At 45.2% G+C, this 18,563-nt stretch overlaps 1 protein-coding gene across 1 annotated transcript in view; it reads right to left on the reverse strand.

The window, feature by feature from the left end:
• Nucleotides 1-219: 219 nt before the first annotated feature.
• Nucleotides 220-18,563, reverse strand: part of CHSY1 (chondroitin sulfate synthase 1) — a 70,215-nt gene continuing 51,871 nt past the window's right edge. Inside the window, exon 3 of the mRNA XM_032391240.1 lies at nt 220-3,192. Within this exon, the coding sequence (XP_032247131.1) occupies nt 1,603-3,192 (1,590 nt within the window). The 3' untranslated portion in view covers nt 220-1,602. The remainder of the gene's footprint in view (nt 3,193-18,563) is intronic.

The raw sequence follows: 18,563 nt of genomic DNA on the forward strand, positions 1-18,563 counted from the left end.
AAAAAAAAAAAAAATTCATTCTAAGGGACAATAGCAGAAGAGGCACTCGAAAGCTTCACATCACTCCCAAACTGCAGTCTACACAAAATATTCCCCTCAAATAACTTGGAAACCTTTAGAAATCAGTGTTTCAGAGTTTTACTCTTTAAATGTAATACAATTCTTTAGCTAAAACAGGAGTAATGAGACAGAATGGTCCTGAAAAGTACAATAGAAAAATACTGTTCACTGGTTTATTTTCCCAAATGAGCAACAGACTATTTACAAATAAGCAGATCTCCAACGATGTGTATTAAAATGGCAAGTCTATTACTGACTGAAATCTAAATGAAAAAAAACAAACAAACAATTTATTAAGGCACATTGGATCTGTGAGTTGAAAACAAACGTTCTGGTGTCATGACAGACTGCATTTCACTTTTGTCCCCAAAGCATGCGAGCACCAAAATTGTCAAAGAACACTTAGTATTTAGTAAAACAGGAAGGAATGTAAAAATTGCGGAGGGAAAAAGCGTTTTCAAAAGGAAATCTTTGGAGATCAGTTTACTGCAAATAAAAGAACACTAAACACACTCCTGATACACATAAATACTAATAACTAACAGGTACTGGAGAAACGGCAGAACTCTAAACAATGGATATTAAATAAATTAAAGGTATTTCGGATACAAAGAATAAAACAAAACAGTAATTAAAGAATGAAACAACCATTGCCACCAATAATGTAACGCAGACACGATGAAGTGAACAAAACCAAAATACGTTTTCCCCCAATGCTTCCATTAGGGCGGGTTTTTGCTTCTGTTTTAGCTTGTGTACATTAGATTTATTACAATAATTCTTCTTTGCCATTCTAAATATTAATAATAGTTTACCCTTTAAAGAGAAGGGTCAGGAAGAGGGGAAAAAAAAAAATACCAAATCCTTCTTGGAATTTAATGCCAGGTCCGTTAAGCCACACGAACGACCACAAGAACAGCCATACATCTAACTGTCCCTCTCCTCCCCTTGTTTTTAAAACTACGTGACCACGATGAGCACAAGTTTGGGGGAAAGGATCAACTTTGGAAAGCTCTCCCGACCGTGATGATACAGTTATTATCACATTTCCTTATTGTACAACTGGAACACGAAATGGCTTAAAAAAAAAATAAATCGTCGTAAAAAAAAAAGACAAAAGGTAGAATCTGTGCAATGTTAACAGTTACAACAAAACATTTACCAGGGCTACAGTGCTTTGTTACAATAATACTTTGCAGGAACGTTCATGTTTCCAGCCAGACGACTGCAGCAAGGGGGTGCGGGGGTTCTGAAAAGGAAATGCGTAAAAAAACAAAACCAAACAACAAAGTTTTGTTCATCAGGTACATTTCAAGTCATCATTAAGCAGGTCTGCTACACCAACGTTCAGCAAGAAAATGTGTTCAAAGGCAAACATGATCACATTTTTGTTCAAAAAGCTCAATCATCAAGGAGTCCTTTGTAAGAAAATCATGTGTAAAATATATCCTTGTATGGACTTCAAAAACGATCTGATCATACAAAAAATTTTTGAAAAATAAATTAGATAATTAAAAACGTCTCTTCCAGCAGAGCTGGATGTTAGGCTGTCCTCACTGAGCCATTATTGCTGTTTTTACTGTAACTTGGGTCGTGTTTTTCCAGCCACATTTCAGCCAGCTGCTGTGTGGACCCATACGTGGATGCTTTGGACCCCAAGCACATTTTGTACTGTTTAGGATCGAGATTGGGATCACAAAAGACAGGATGGTGGACATGGACCACTCCTACTTCTTGGCTCCTGAACGTCTTCAAACCTGCCTGGACAACCTTGTTGAAAAGGTCCACATCCTCGAGCCCCCAGCCTTGGATGGAAACGTCAAAGCCACCGACTCGGACAAGATCTCCCTTGTAAATGCAAGTAATGCCAAACCCATAGTTTCTCCAGAAGCCAGTCTTCTGAGTGAAGGCAAAATGGTTATCGCTGGGAACTTTCCCACTATAAACAATCTTTGGATCGTACTGGCTAAAGATGATTGGAAAATATATTTGTTGGCCCAGAACTGTATTTGCTCGACACCGCTGAAGGAACTCTGTAGTAAAGACGAGGTCAACGTCACAGAAAAAGAGCAAAGATTCGTTATTGAACTGGGAAGACCCCACTTCAAGGGCCAGAGCTCTTGAAAACTCCCCAGACACGGGCAGAATCTGCATGTCCGCTTTGGGGTACTTGATGCGATAATCTCTCATGAGTTCAACTTGCCTGGCCTTGTCGGGGTTGGAGTCAGAATTGAAAAGCAGAACCACGAGCTTGACGTTCTGATTGGGAATGAGACACGTCTTCTCAAAGTTTCCCATAAATCTCACAAACATGTCGAAACGCCCGGACAGCGGAATCAAGATATTTATCTTTTTCTCTTTGGGTTCTTTGTGCTCGTTCTTTGACCCAGGGAGCTGAAAGGGAACGAGCTTCTTTAGGGAATTGGAGAGAAAGGACAAGGATCCGGATTCCTGATTGATTTTGTTGGCCAGCTCCCTGGCATCCAGCTCCTCGTGCTCCACGAACTGGATCCTGCTGAAGGTCTGCTGCAGGTACGCGTGTCTCCGCACGGGCACGGTCACCTTCTTCCCCTTGTGCCTCTTGTACAACAGCAGCAGGTCCAGGATGTACTCGGCCCCGTACATGGGGTTCACCCGGCGGTAGCCGTACTGTATCTCTTTGAAGTCAATGATGCGCCCTCTGGTCTTGGCGTTGGCGTTGATCATCTCCATGACCTGCATGACAATGTCATCCAGGGCCTCCCTCTGAGCGGAGTCCATCCCTCTCCGAGGCGGCTGGCCCTCGGCGGCCGAGTACAAGTACTTCCCGGTCAGAAACTCCCACTCCAGAATCTCCTCCCGTTGGCGGGGCTGGAACCGCATGAAGGAGGGAGGGATTCCCAGCTGCAGGTCTTCTTTGTGGATCTCGGTGCTGCTGTAGCGGCCCATCAGGACGATCTCCCGGTGCAGCTGGATGGTGCGGTGGCGGAGTTCGGCGATCTTGCGGCTCAGCATGTAACTGTGCAGCCGGTACTGGTAGGGCGGGTTTTTGTTGGGGTGCAGGGTGATGGCTCGGTGGATTTTACTGTTATGGAGATCTCGAATGTACCCCTTTTTGTTCTGTTCGTAATTCTCATAAAAAAGCTGCTGCATCTGTTAAGAAAAAAACAAAAAAAAATATGGCTATTTTAGTATTATGTGACTCTGTCCCTCTCTTCTTGCCTTTCCTTACACACCTGCATAGTCTAAAAAAAACCCAAAAAACTCTAAATATTAGAAATCTTTGCAAATGAGCCGCAGCATACCAGAGGCCTTAGGGTGAAGCCCAATCTCCAGCAGTCCAATGAGATAAGAAGAAGAATAAGTATCAACTGCTTCAAGAAAGAAGACTCATCAATAACCAGAGTTGGCCCATATAATTCTGCAGGCAAACAGAATTGTGAGAAAGTTTTCATACAGAAAAAGTGTAATCTTGAGATCACAGTGCCCCAAGTCAGCGTAACTGGAAGAGAAGGCTGGGTCCCCACCGAGCCCATGTGAGGAACCCAAGCGCCAAAGTCCCCCCCACTGAAAACTGGCACCCAACAGGAGCTGCTGCCTTTCTGGAACAGCAGGCCCTGCGGCTACCCCTGTCTGGGAATAAACTGCATCGACAGAGTGAAAAGGAAAACTCCACAAGTATGACCTGATGCAGGATTAATACCACTTCCGGTGAGCTGAAGAGAAGGAAAGAAGAGGAGGCCGGCCGACTGGAAGGGCATGCGGCCGGTGAGCCCAAGGTGCTGCAAGGTCACTGCAGGTGCACACGCTGAAAATCCTTTCAATGCCTGCTTGTTCCCTGTGTCAAGTGCGCCCCCCCACAGCCTCTGTGCAGGCGGGGGTGGGGGGGTGGAGTGGGGGGGTCCTGTTTGCTCAGCACCAGGTCTCCGGCACGCTCAGAATGTTGAGCTAAGAGGCAGGCAATGCAAAGGGGCTCATTATTCCACCAACTCACCCCCTGTCCTATGATACAGGTTTGGGGGCAAGGAGGACAAAGGTTGGAGGTCCATCAGCCCAAATGGGGCATGTTCCCTCAAATCAAACAGGGAATGTACTTAATTCCCCTGTACGTCCGAGTGACGAGATGATGAGTGTCTACAATGCCTCCTGGAACGAAGAATAAAAACCTACAAAAAAACATCTTAGTAACACTTGAAGTTGGTATGTGATCGATGAGTCCTGTTTCATTTGTGGTTCGTTTTTGGGTTTCGTTCATATGCTAAATACTAACTTCTGATAGGGTGATATGTATTTGAACCAAGCAGTTTCTCTGCCTTTGGAAAGTCTTATTTGTTACTTTTTTCTTTCCTGACACACGGCAATCACCATAACAGAAAAACACAGGTTAGCATTTTTACATCCCATTTTCTTCTGTACAATACTACAAGCTACCAATAAATAAAGCCAGTAAGAGTAAAAAGAAGGGAACCACTTCCAAAGAATGAGAGAGAGAGAGAGAGAATAGAAGGGAGGGAGGGAGAGGGCGAGGAATGCAGGCTGGGTTCTGTGCAAGGCCTCCACCCACATCCACTCGCTCACTTAATTCTCAGGGAGCTGCGAGTCGGGCGAACGCTGACCTTCTCAAACTCAGCTCTCCTCTCCTAGACGAGGTCTGTCCGCAGAGGGGGACTTAGCACGGAATGACAACATCTCGGAAGGGCCCTCACTCTTTTCAACTTTGCTTCCCACATGGTCTGTGACCAACACAGGACATGGGGACATGGAATTAGCCACTGACATCATTTCCAAGTTGTACAATTAATTAGCAAAGGCAAGTTTAACAGACGCAAGAGCAGAAGCAGAGCACACGCAGCCCTGGAGAGCACCCGGGCCAGGAGGCAGCGGGCCGACGCAGGGTGCGTCCGACCGGCGTGCACCCAGCACAGGCACCCAGCGCAAGCTGCGCTCGCCCCCGTGAGCCACGGGAAGCTGCACCATGGCCGGAAGCGAAGCAGCGGTCTGGGGCCTGCTTAGTGGGGAGAGCGTGAAGCAAGGGAGGCCTGAGCTCCTCCAAGGCCCGGCTCAAGGCCACAGAGTGGGCGAGGAGAAACACTACATTAACCTAAACGCCCGAGGCAGGGGCTGGCCTAGGACCCTGATCTTTTGCCTTTCTTTTCATATGGGTGACAACAAAAGAGGTTTCGGGCATTTCCTGCCCAGTGTGTTCCCGTTCATCTAGCCTAGCCGGGCTGCGTCCTGGGTGCCAACTGCACGGCATGGGCACAAAAGTGTCCTGGGAGGCTGCCAAGCCAGGAAAAATGCATCCTGTCCGCAGGTACTAAGGACATGAAGCAAGCACAGCCTGTTCGGCGCTCCCCCCTCACCGCTGCGTGCCCCAGCCGGAGCCTGGAGGCCCTTCTTCCAGTTTTCGCAAGGTCAGCCTTCATGACATGCACCCTACAGCGGGCGTGCGATCCGACGCCGAGCCCGCCTGAGGACGCCACCTGGGGGGGGGGGGCGGGGGGAGCAAAGGCCACAGCAGTGCTCCTTCCATCACAGCCAAGTCAGCAGCAGCCAGGGCTCCAGGGCTGGGAACTAGTAAAATAACGACCGCATGCAGGGCGATGGGAGGCTACGTCATCATTTCATATACATTTGTTATAATACCTATTAGTTCCATTTTGTCCACTTATAACTTCCAAATTTCTAACAGTGGGCATGAAGAACCGTGACTTGTTTGAAAGGTCCCTCCGTTTCCAGTGAACACACTGAATCTTACATGTTGCTTCTCAAAATTAGGTCAGAACAACCTGAAAGCAGGAGGTGCTCTTTCCTGCCCCCACCCCCACCCCACCCCACCCACCCCTGCAGAGAGCCAGCACTGCCCAGCCCAGCCGGGAGGGGGCTTCCCTATGGGGCTCCCTGCAGAATTCTGTTGTTCTTCCCTCAGGGCCCTTCGACACAGTAGCAAGAATGGTCTTCTTAAAATACAAATTGGAGGCCTGTGGCTAAAAATGAAGTGGCAGAACCCACATGATTCTCTCTTCCCAAATATCTCTTTGAAGAAAGAAAGAAGAAAGGAATAAACTCACAAGGACCAAGAGAATGGGAGAGGAGGCACAGGGAGGGGGTAAGAGATGCCCTCAAATTCGGAGGAAATGAACTTGAGCAAAGGAAGAGGACTTCTACGCCCTTCAGAACCCCAGGAAAGGTGCTACGAAAGGCAGGGGTGAGGCCCAGTACCGCACCCAGCGGGACTGGATGACCGTGGAGCAGTGACACCCCCTCACCCCTCCCGACATGGCCAGGGGACACTCCCCTCTCCCCATCACAGGAGTGGGGTAAGGAGGGTGGCAGCAGATGTCCAGCATCTTCAAAGACATGCTCCGAGTTACTCTGCCATTTAGATGATGGGGGTGTTGCCAAAATTCATACAGGACTGCCTCCCAATTGTAACTGAATCAGGACGGGCAAGTAGCAAATACTGGAGGTTTCTTAACATGATCATATCATTTATGACAGTTATTCCTGAAGATAACTGTCTACAGGTCCTTTCCCCTCACTCCTCTTGGGTTAGTTCACTGGTAAGCACGTAAACCTGAACTTCAATTTCTCCAGAAATGCGATCTGAACACCTGGGTAGGGGTGAGATCAAGGCCGACAACTAGAGGGAAACGAACGTCTGAAGAGGAGGGTTCCCAGCCCTTTTCCCAACTAGTCCCCAAATACTTACCCTCCACTGTCCATCCCGAGCAGGAGACTGGATCAACTACAAAGTGCCATACATTTCTAGAGTCCTCCCACAGAAAGCACCACCCAAACGGCTGGATCACTACAGCAAAGATACTGGTTTAGGGCGCCTGGGTGGCTCAGATGGTTAAGCGTCTGCCTTCGGCTCAGGTCATGATCCCAGGGTCCTGGGATCGAGCCCCGCATCGGGCTCCCTGCTCTGCAGGAAGCCTGCTTCTCCCTCTCCCACTCCCCCTGCTTGTGTTCCCTCTCTCGCTGTGTCTCTCTCTGTTAAATAAATAAATAAAATCTTTAAAAAAAAAAAAAAAAAGATACTGGTTTAAGAAATCTTGCCTTACAGAGCTTCCAGTTAGCTTTTTCACTGCTGTAGTCTTCCATGAGGATCAACAGCCAAGGACCATCAGGCAGCTGAAAGACTGTTCCAATGGGAGAGATGGAGACAAAGAAACAAAAGCTTGATGGAAAGAGAAACAATGTAGTGAACAGAAGGAAAACTCAACAAGAGAAACAAAAGACAAACCTAGAAGGCATCCACACAGAAGATAATACACCCATGCGACAAAAACTGAATACTGTTAGAAAATCAGAAAACCGAAAAAGCTCTTGAAAATAAACATAAAATAGCAACACAAAAGAGAAGAGTTCGAAGATAAAGTTGAAGAATATCCCAGAAAACAGAAACGACAAAAAAACCAGAAAACAGAAAGTATTCATTCCATAACGAGAAAGCACACCAGGGAGAAAATAACAATATAGAAAATGGGTTCAGAATGAAAGGACCAGTTGCCTGAATCAAACCCCGACTACTTGGTACAAAGAACACAAATTCAGAACACCACAGAGAAAGCAATCTGAAAACTTCCAAAGACGAGGAAAAAAGGCCATCTAGAAATAAGAGGTGGGAGTGAAAATTATTCCCAACGTACAATTCTCCTCCCAAGCAAATGATCCATCAAGTAGGAGGGCAGAAGAGAGATTTTCAAGCAGTCGAGGACTGTCTTACCTCATACTCAGTCTTTCCCAGCTATGAAAGGATGTGCCCTCCTAGAATGAGGGAATCTGGGCGCCTGGGTGGCTCAGTTGGTTAAGCGACTGCCTTCGGCTCAGGTCATGATCCTGGAGTCCCTGGATCGAGTCCCTGCCGAGCAGGGAGCCTGCTTCTCCCTCTGACCCTCCCCCATCTCATGTGCTCTCTCTCTCTCTCTCATTCTCTCTGTCTCAAATAAATAAATAAAATCTTTAAAAAAAAAAAAAAAAAGAATGAGGGAATCTATCTGGAAGGATCATCACACAGCATCCTGGAAACAAGGGCTATGGCAGAGAAGAAAGAGAGCCCCAGAATGATAGTGCAAGGAAGTCCCATAAGGAGAGTATAGCGGGCTGGGTGTCTGTGCCCCCCAAATTCACACGCTGAGGCGCTCTCAATGTGAGGGTGAGGTGTGGCCTATGGGAGGGGACTGAGTTTAGAGGAAATTGTGAGGGTGCGGCTGCCACGGTGGGATGGGGGCCCAGATGAGGGCTTCAATGAAGGGCCCAGAGCACTCTCCGCCCCACCCCCCATGGCAAGACACAGCAAGAAAGCAGGTCTGTAAACCAGGCAGAGGGTCTTCACCAGACCCTGACTCTAAGGACACCTCCATCTGGGACTTCCAGCCCCCAGCACCGTGAGGAATGCATGTCTGCTGCTTCAGCCACCCAGGCGACAGTATTTTTGTTCTGGCGGCCCCAACAGACGGAGGAGACAGAGAGCTCTGGAGCAGGCTGAGGGAACCAGTGCACACACGTTCGCTACCTTTATCTTCGGAGTCGAGCTCATGCCTGACACAAGACACTCAGCAGGTATATGGTAAATTTATGATGGACCGTGAAGTCTTTATGCACAGCGGGTATCCAGAAACTGCTGCATGATTTCAACGCAGAAGAGGACGGTTAATGAGGACTGACGGATAGGATACACTTGGTCACTAATATACCGGGACAGGGCTGGGGTCCTCTGGCTAGAATGTGTTTTTAAATGTAAAAATCAGCAGTATAGTTGAGGAACAATAAAGATCCTTCCAGACAAAGGATGTAGTTATTTGTCCTTTACTCCCTAGAAAACCAAATACATAACTGCACATCTTACTCTCGGCTATCAAAACCCTACCCATGGAGAGCGAGTGCCCAGGGGAGTCCTGTGGAGTGCGTGGTCTTCCATGCATGATTGGTTCTTCTTACACGCTCACCAGGACACCACATCCCCAAACATTTTCAGGACTACGTTTCTCAACATCTTTTAGAGGCTGTCTGTGGCCATGACCTTCATCATGACTGATGTCTAGGTAAGCTTTACCTGAAACACAGTGTGTGTGTGCTAAAGGCATAAACACCAAGAAAAAAAAATTGTTGACATTGACTAACGGGGTTTTATGGAAGCCTTAAAACCCCCTGGAACCATAATAGACCAAGAATTTGAACTATAGTAAAGTTGTCGTAGGCACCTTCTGGCTAACCTCTCCAAGTCTGAATGAATACGTTGTGTTATATCCTTTTTTTTTTTTAATGAAGAAATCTTTTGCAAGACGAGAGAGAGGGGCGGAGAGCACGCAGGCGCAGGCGAGTGCAAGCACATGGGTGTTTGGGGGACAGCACTTATTTTGTTAAAAATAAGGCCAAGTCTATGTCCAGACTAGCTGGTGCCCTCCCCTCCTGCATCACCCTAATATTACTACAAAATAAACATTTTAGACAAGGAAGCCACGCACTTGACAGACTGGATGGAATATACACCTGCTATGATCCTAAGAAAAATCTCAATAAATGCCAGTGAACAGCTCCTTTTCTAAAAGGGCAAATGCGGACATAGGTACCGTACAGGTGAGGAGACAGAATGTCTACAGGGGAGGCTGTGCACCTCCAGCTAAGGGTATTAATGGTGATATTAATACCCTGCCCAAATCGGTTTCTAGTGGTACCTTTTGGTCATTCAGCACATTTACCAATCTCTGTCAACTTCTATACAAAAACTCATTATATATGGCTTTGGTGGAAAGGTCAGGAAACTTTTTCTTTTTACCCTCAATGCGGTGGGAGAGGAGAGGGAAGGGGGAAATGCAGATTTCAGGGAAACTTTTTTTTTTTATATATGAGTTACAAGCACTCTCAGAATTAAGAAGAGGGAATATAAAGTGTAATTCAGAACAAAAATTTCAATGAGACAGACATTAAGGCCAAGTTAAGGACAAATGATCCAGAAATCATCTGTGGTTCCTGCAACGGAGGTGTGGAGGGAAACGCCAGAAGGGAAGGCTGGGTGCTGGTCTCAATGGGCCGGGCCCTGGGCTAGAGCTCCCAACACCTTCCCCAACCGCCATCTACCCCCCTCCACTTTTACCCCAAATCACCTTTTCCACCTGTTCACATCAAGTGATCTTTGTGCTTCTGGACCTCATTTCTGCCTTTGTAGTATGGCAGGCATTTGCTTTTGCTTTTCAAATCCTTTGCAAAGTTCTCAAATTATCTTTGTTTTTATCTTGACTGGTTCCTAGTTTCCTTGCTACTTTTTTTTTTCCCCCTTTAAAGATGCCTGTTGCATTTAAGAAGGTATGTATGCTGTAGGTGAGAGGAAACTGGACCATTCTGCTCTTGGGCACTTGAATGAGAAATAGCTGGATCGTTATGCTGAACATCTACGTCTTCTATCCATTATACCTCTTTTCTCCATATTATGGCCAATTTTCTGTTCACTACAATGTTCTCCATTAAGCAAGTAAGACGCAGGTAAGATTTAATTTCTGGACTCCAGGCAATTTCCTGGATTCAACAGGAATGAAGTCCCCTATCCTTAAGATATATAACTGCATGACTAAAGTAAGTGTTTAGCAAGTTAAAGGTAATAGAAATAAAACTACTATTTCCCTAGGGGATAGTATAGATATAACAATGTAAAATAAACATTAAGAAATAAGATTATACGGAGACATTATTGCCTTTATGCTACTACTAAGTTTTGTAAGACCTTGGAGGAGTCACTTGAATTTGTTGGATCTCAAGTTTTCTCGTTTACAAAATGACTATATTGTACAAGAGGTTCCTTCAACATGAAGAATTCTAAGATCTTATGTAATCTTACGTGCTAATTTTATAAAACTTATGTTTTAAAAAAAAAAATCTTATGTGCTAGTTTTATAAAACAGTCACATATAATTCTAAAGTCATGCCCTGATGTTCTTCTACCCATCCACCCTGATATGGTCGAAGGTACAGTATTCGAATGTTACAGGCTTCTACCTTCACTGAGTCAAACTGTATTTGGAGCATTAGAAGAGAACACCACATTGCAACCAGTTAACTGTTTCCATCTTATAAAAACAAACCTCCAATTCCACTATAAATAAAAATAGTTAAGGATAGGAGATTCATAATAGTTCATTTTAGTAATTCCATGCGGTAGCAAATACGGAGGTTTTTTGTTATAAAGAATATTTTGAATACTATCAAATTTAAATTTAAAGAGGACTTCATTATTTTAAAGTATTTCAATAATCTATAATTTGGCACATTCTTTCAAAGAATATTATAAAATGGAAAGTTAAAAAGTACCGCAGAAGAAAACACTAAATCGGTGTGCACATGGGTTATTTCATAATCACAAGGTCATTCCTTGGCTTAAAAACACTCAAGGAAGCCTTTTAAGATGCATACAGTACCCCTGTGGTTTCATTTAATTTCCAGTGTCTGTAGAACAGCCCCTAATCTTTGTTCTAAAAAGTACCCCCATAATCCTGGACTCCAGAAAAGCCATCTCCTGCACTGTGACATGCTTCAGGACTGTGACTCATTCTATGGTAAATCTGAGAGGGGCTAATAAATATCAAGGTCACGCTATTCCCAGGAACTTCCAGCCCAGCTGGGAATAACCATCAACTACCCACACCGAATCTTCAGGTAATGAGTACGGTCTACAGTCTGCATTAGCAAATGTCCTTGGCGATGCAATGAAGGCCAACATTCTCTTTAAGTCAGGGTTCTTCCCGGTAACTGTTTACATTCATGTACATCATTAAATAGGTCTTTCAGCCACATCGACAGTCACTACTCCAGATCGACAGCTATTTCTTAATACTGATTTGTGCAGCGTTTCAGTTCTTCGCAGAGGATTTTTCTTAACCTTTTGTGCTGAAAAATGGTTCAAAGAAAATACAGGTTGCCTAACTGTCAAGAGACGTTAATACCTGGTAATAGTTTCAAAATAACCTTATTCACAAGTTTTAAATATTTAAATTAACATTCTCATATACCTGGAGGTAGGGTTTCCAGAGAATTTGTTGTCTGGAGCAGGACCTTCTGAGATGAAAGAGAAAATGTGTTAATAATTAGGCCAAGATCACCAGCGTACACTGGCCTGACCCTGGCTCTCAGGACATATGGCCACTACAATCCCATATTAGGTCTCTCTCCTAATTCGTTTTGTATAGGCTTTGCTGATTTTCATCCAATTAAGTTCGAGGATTAGGTGCTTTGTATTTTAAAGAGTCCATTCAAAAAAGCAGATTTTTCATGGGAATTACACTGGGCCTCTAGTGGTAAAAAATGAGAACTGTGTGTATGTGTCTCAAACCATTAGTGTCGAATTCTGAAATCTAAATGCCTTTTTGAGAAGTCGGACGCATTTCAAAAGAACTGAGAATTAAGCTTGGCAAAGTATAGCGAAAACTGTTGGTAGTAATTTGATACCTGTACGTAAAACAATAAGCAAAGTGATCAAGCTGAAACCAAGAGTCCGCGGGTGGACAGTTGGCGGTTTGAATGGGCAACAGTGGCCGTGGAAAGAGAACACCCTTATTTGCAGTCAGCAAAGGATCTAAACTCCATCGCTGCCCTTTAATAACGTTTGACCTTGCGGGAGTCAATTAAGCTTTCCAGGCATCCCCTTTCGGCCCCCACAGATAAAGAAGCAAACGTGGCAGCATTAGGAAGAAGAATGTGTGCACAACTATCTTTAAATGAACAAAGTCTTACATAAATGTGACACCAAATACCTCCTGAACACTCACATTAAAGGCACTCTACCAGGCAGGGAAAATCTGAAAGGTCAGGAACAAAGAAAAGATACGCTTGCACATAAAGTACCGAATGGGCAGCGTTACAAGCACAGCCCTGCGCCTGCTCACAGGGCGAGGGCAGGAAGGGCGCTCTCTAAAGGTGTCTCCCAGCAGGTGCCCGGGTATCGTCACCGCAGGCCTCCACATCCACAGCCCCGCACCGTGCGCTTTCCTCGTGCCAGTCAGTGTGACCACATACAGCTCTCACAGTGCAGCACAAATCCATAGGAAAACCGACGTAAGCCGCAGTCTAACAGATCGCCAAAACACAAACCAAAACAAAAATAAAACTAAAAACAAACTTATGGGGGCAATATAGGGGAAGTGTGCCAGGTTGGGGAAGGACACAGAGGAATACAGGCCCAGCGGGGTCAGATCTTCTGATTTTTAAGAAAAGTGAGGAAGAGGGCTATTTTTGTGTAGAGTCTCCTATTTTCTAAATGTTAGCAACTAATCCAAATTTTAGAATGAGAGACAGAGAAATATGAGCCAAAATGAATCTGTGGGTCAAATATGGCCCACAAGCTCATTTCCTTCTAGGTTTTTTTAGTCAAGATTCCTGATTTGTTGTGGAATCTCATTCTAAACAAAGACATTTTGAACCATTTTAACTTACCATGTTTACTGTGTAATATCTTACACCCACACACCAACTAAATATTCAAGCAGGCTTTCAATGATGAAGGTCTACGGAGTCGGGGCAACCCGGCAGAGCTGCAGTCACAAGGTAAGGCCACCAGCGGACGGCAGCAAGGCCAGTGATGAGGGGGGCAAGAGCACAGCCCAATTCCTGTCCACTCAAGCCTCTGGAAGTCCAGCTTCTACTCTAGAGGCCAATGGTAGGTATCATAGCTTTGTTTCACGCATTCAAGCCAGCATTTCTGTCACGACACGGTGGCGAGGCGTCTGCGTGGGGATGGAGGACAGAGCTTGTTTTGGATACCCCAGTTTAATAAACCTGCAGTTAACTCCATGTAAGTCTGAGAAATGACTCTCACTCCACATTTACCATACAAAGGCTTGAGTTCTCACAGCTTTAAGAAAAGGGGAAAATGGAAGGAAAGGGAGTGTTTCGGGGGGAGGGGTAGCTCTTAAAGCTTTAAATTCTATAGTATTGGGGCACCTGGGTGGCTCAGGTCATGATCTCAGGGTCCTGGGATCAAGCCCCGCATTGCATCGGGCTCCTTGGCTCAGTGGGGAGTCTGCTTCTCCCTCTGCCCCTTCCCCATGCGCTCTCTCTCTCTAATAAATAAAATCTTTAAAAAAACCTCTATAGTATCAGGTTTCTAGAGTAGTGATAGAAATAAACATTTTTTAAACACAGGCAACCACAAAGGAGCAAAGACAACATAATGAAGCAGAGAGAGTCTTTTCAGCAAATGCTGTTAGAGCAACTGAACATTCCTGTGCAAAAACAAACAAAAATCAATCTGGACCTCAACTTTAAACGCTTCACAAAAATTAACTCAATATGGATCACAGACCTAAATGCAAAACACAAAACTATAAAAGTCCTCGGAGATATCAGGAGACACCTAGAACACCCTGGGTATGGAGAGGACTTTTTAGATACAACACCAAAGGCACAATCCGTGAAAGAAATAACTGAAGCCGGACTTCATTAAAATCAAAAACTTCTGGTCTGCAAAAGACACTGTCAGGAGAACGAAAAGAAAACCCACAGACTGGGAGAAAATGTTTGCAAAAGACACATCTGATAAAGGACTGTTGTCCAAAATATACAAAGAACTTACTCAACAAAAAGAAAATAAGCAACCTGATTTAAAACATGACAAAAGACCTTAACAGACAGCTCACTGGAGAAGATATATAGATGGCCAATAAGCATGTGAAAAGATGTTCAACATCATATTACATTAAAGAAGTGCAAATTAAAACCAGCCACCACAAAATGGCCAAAATCTAAAATACTGACAATATCAACTGCTGGAAAGGATATGGATCGATAGGACCTCTCATTCATGAAGGCAAAATGGCACATTCTCTAAAGACAGTTGGCAGTTTCTTACAAAACTAAATGTACTTTTACGGTAAGATCTAGCAATTGTATTCCTTGGTATTTACCCAACTGAATTGAAAATTTCTGTCTACACAAAAACCTGCACACAGATGTTTACAGCAGATTTATTCATAAATTCCCAAACTTGGAATCAACCAGTATGTCCTTTTGGTAGGTGAATGGATAAAGTGTGACACATCCAGACAACAGAAAATTATTCAGCACTAAAAAGAAATGAGCTATCAAGCCAAGCAAAGACACAGAGGAACCTCACATGTGTACCACTGAGTGAAAGAACCCAATCTGAAAAGGCTACATACATACACACTGTATGACTCCCAACTATATGACATTCTGGAAAAGGCAAAACTATGGAGACAGTAAAAAGATCAGTGGTTGCCAGGGGTTAGGGCTCGAGAGAGGAGGATGAATGAGTGGAGCACAGAGGATTTTTAGGGCAGTGAAACTACTCAATATACTGTCATGGAGGATACGTGACATTAAAAATTTGTCAAAACCAGAGAAAGTGCAACACCAAGAGGGAACTCTAATGTAAACTAGAGACTCTGGGTGATGCTGATGTGTCCGTGTGAGTCTGGAGACTAACAAAAGTACCGCTCTGTGGGGATGCTGGTCGGGTGATCATGGGGGGGTGGGTCAAGGTCTATGGGAACACCGTACATTCTGCTCAATCTCGCTTTAAACCTAAACTGCTCTAAAAAATAGTTAAGTTTTAAAAGCCCACAGGCAACCTATTAGGAAAAAATCCTCTATGTTAAAGTAGATTCTAGGGGAAAACAGTTAATCCTTTTTGTCTGACTTGTTATTTATAATCAATTCTTTTGTTCTTCCCTTCACTCATCTATCCACTCCCTGCTCTAAGCAAAACAAAACCTTTAGAGGAATATATAAAATACTCTAAACTTCAGATCCTTCGTGCAAAGAGATGGGTAGAAAAGAAGCACAAGTGATTAACAATTCACAATGAGTAAGATTTTTTGGTCTTTAAGACAGTAAAGTAAAAAGCCCTATATAAAAAGGAGAAGAGAGTCTTTGAGCATCTACCATGAGACCATCCTTGCCCTTCTCCCCGTCTCCCTCTCCTTTCCCCCCACCCAAGCACACCCTCATTGAATCCTCACAAATTTTAAACCCCTTAAGGGTAAAACCTACCTCTGTTCTAGGTGCCTAACATAAGTAATTGCCCATAAGTACTTGCTGAATAAATGAATATTATTTCTCCTATTTTTCGAATGAGGACAAAAAAGATTAATCACTTAACACTGTAAGTGGCTCCAGACAATATTTAAACATCGCAGTGAAGGAGAAGCACCATACCCCATGGAAGAGCTAACGCTTTAGAAAAGAGAAGACGTTCAGCGTACCACAAGCGCCTGCCCAGTAAAGCCATCCCTTGTCCCCGCCCAACCCGGCCCCTCATGTTCCAAGGCAGACTGTCAGGGGTCTGGCGGGCAGACCGGCCCAAGGCAAGACACACATCCTGTCAACCTCCACCCATTTCCCCAACTCCCAACAGTTATGGCAGCAAGACCTCAGGAAACAGGCCTTTAAAATATGGATTCTATCCTCAGAGACATGAAAGAGGAAAAGCATCCATAGAAGAGAATCATCTAGAATTCTCAAAAATTTCACTTACTAGCCCTAACTAGGCTCCATTAGACCAAGGGCCCTTGAAGGAAGACCTCAGCCGTATTTCTGCAGCTCCAGCCTGCACCAGAGGCCGGCATGCAACAGAATCCCTCAATAAACATTTACTCAAAGGATAAAATGTTAATAACAGAGAATTTTAGTGTACTGAACAGATAATCATACTTCCAAAATAACCTACCCGACTTACACAGCCATCAACATAACCTTTCTGTTAGTTAAATGTTAGGCAACAAGTTTGAATGGAAAGCTTGTCCTTTAACCCTTCAGAGGTACTTGATATTTTTTTAATCCTTATTACCCCCACCCTTAATGGAAGTTATACAGTTTCTGAGTTTACAACATTGATAAGCAACATCTCTTGGAAGCTCTGCGGGCACTTACCATGCATTCACTCCTTCAAGCCTACAGGGTGGTGCTCTCACTGTCCGCAGGTGCAAACCCGGAGACCCACGCGGACGCGGGCAGCAGCTTGCCCGGTGCCCCACTGTCGCAGCTGCCTGGGGGGCTAGTACTTGACAAGCAGAGGTGCCCTCCTGCAGGCACCACTCCAGGCACAGGGCACGTGCAGAGGCCAGGGGGTGGCAGGCCCCCTTCTCCTGCAGCCCACACTCCAGGGGTAGGACCGGCAGGTAACATGGGAGACTGAGACCAGAGCCCTGAAGAAACATACAGGGTGGGGAGGGGGGAGGCAGGGTTGAGGGGAGGGGTACGATCTCATCAGCTTGGGTAGGGGAGGCCTCTCTGGCAGGGGGAAATCGGAGCAGAGACCTGACAGAAGCGAGGCGGAGGGAAGTGCTCCAAAGGGCACCGTGGGCCAAAGACTACAGAATAGGTGGTACTCCCTCTAGAACATTCATTTCGTCAGCAAATAGGACTCACCTACTCTGTGCAAGGGCCCCATCTGGGAGCAAATAGCAGGAACCATGGCTGGGCCACCCGGCCTGACCGTCCACCCTGGAGCTCTGGAGCCAGGATGGCAGGTCCCCTCCCAAACCACTCATTCTCTGCCAGCTTTTCCACACCGGCTCACGGCAAGGCTCATTCATGTGTGCGGTGGGGCTCATTATAAGCCTGGGGTTTAGGTAGTGGAGTATGTGTTTCTGCGGGGCAGGCATTTTTAACGGTATCATCATTAAGGCTTAAAAGCTACCCCAAACCTTCTGACCAGGTATGTAAACTCCATGGAACCAAATTTTGGTCAGATGAAGCATAAGAGCAAACAAGAGTGGAAAAGTCACAACACCAACATTCCTGGCGCTAAGGAAGATCCGGTGACAGTACCAATCTCCTACACCAAGATGATGTGAACCTTCAGGAACCTTCACTTTCTAAGAAAACCCACTCTCTCGGCAGAAGAGAGCACAACAGGATGGCTTTCACTCTGTGAGTGGATGGAGGCACCGAGTCTCAACAATGGGGGGGGGTGCCAGGGGAGGGAGAACCATTCCAGGGACAGCGTCACTGGCATTCTGCACGGATTTCCACACCTCTCTCTCCACCCACTTCCTCCCTCACTTACGGCAGCCAGCAGCCGCTAGCTGCCCTGCCCTGGCCCGGCCCCAGAATGAAGTGGGATCCAAATGCCAGCCCAGCTGTCTTTTAAAATGGAAGTGCCTCAAAAGGACTAAGCAGCACCCCCCCACACACACACACACAGGCAACTAGATGTAGCTACTGAGTCTCCAGCAGGAAAGCCATTACTAGCGATAGTCGTCAAGTGATCTTGAACTTAAAAAAATGAAAATAAAACCACTCCTAAAAATAAGAATGGCTAACTGGTTTTATTATTGACATTTATTTACACATGGGCCTCCAGCACTCTAAGCTGAAAGAGAAGAGAATGAAAAAGTTCATGCAAGGTAACCCTATCTCAACTAATTAAATGGCCTACTCCCCTGCTTCTTTCCTGCCCGGTTCATACGGACAGACACATTTTGCAGGGGTACCTCAGCAAAAAACCGTTAAGCAGGGTAGGTAACACTTTAAAGTATTTCAAGACGATACACTTTCACTACTGCATT

The sequence above is a fragment of the Phoca vitulina genome, unplaced genomic scaffold, assembly GCF_004348235.1.
Source record: "Phoca vitulina isolate PV1807 unplaced genomic scaffold, GSC_HSeal_1.0 scaffold61, whole genome shotgun sequence".
Lineage (NCBI taxonomy): Eukaryota > Metazoa > Chordata > Mammalia > Carnivora > Phocidae > Phoca > Phoca vitulina.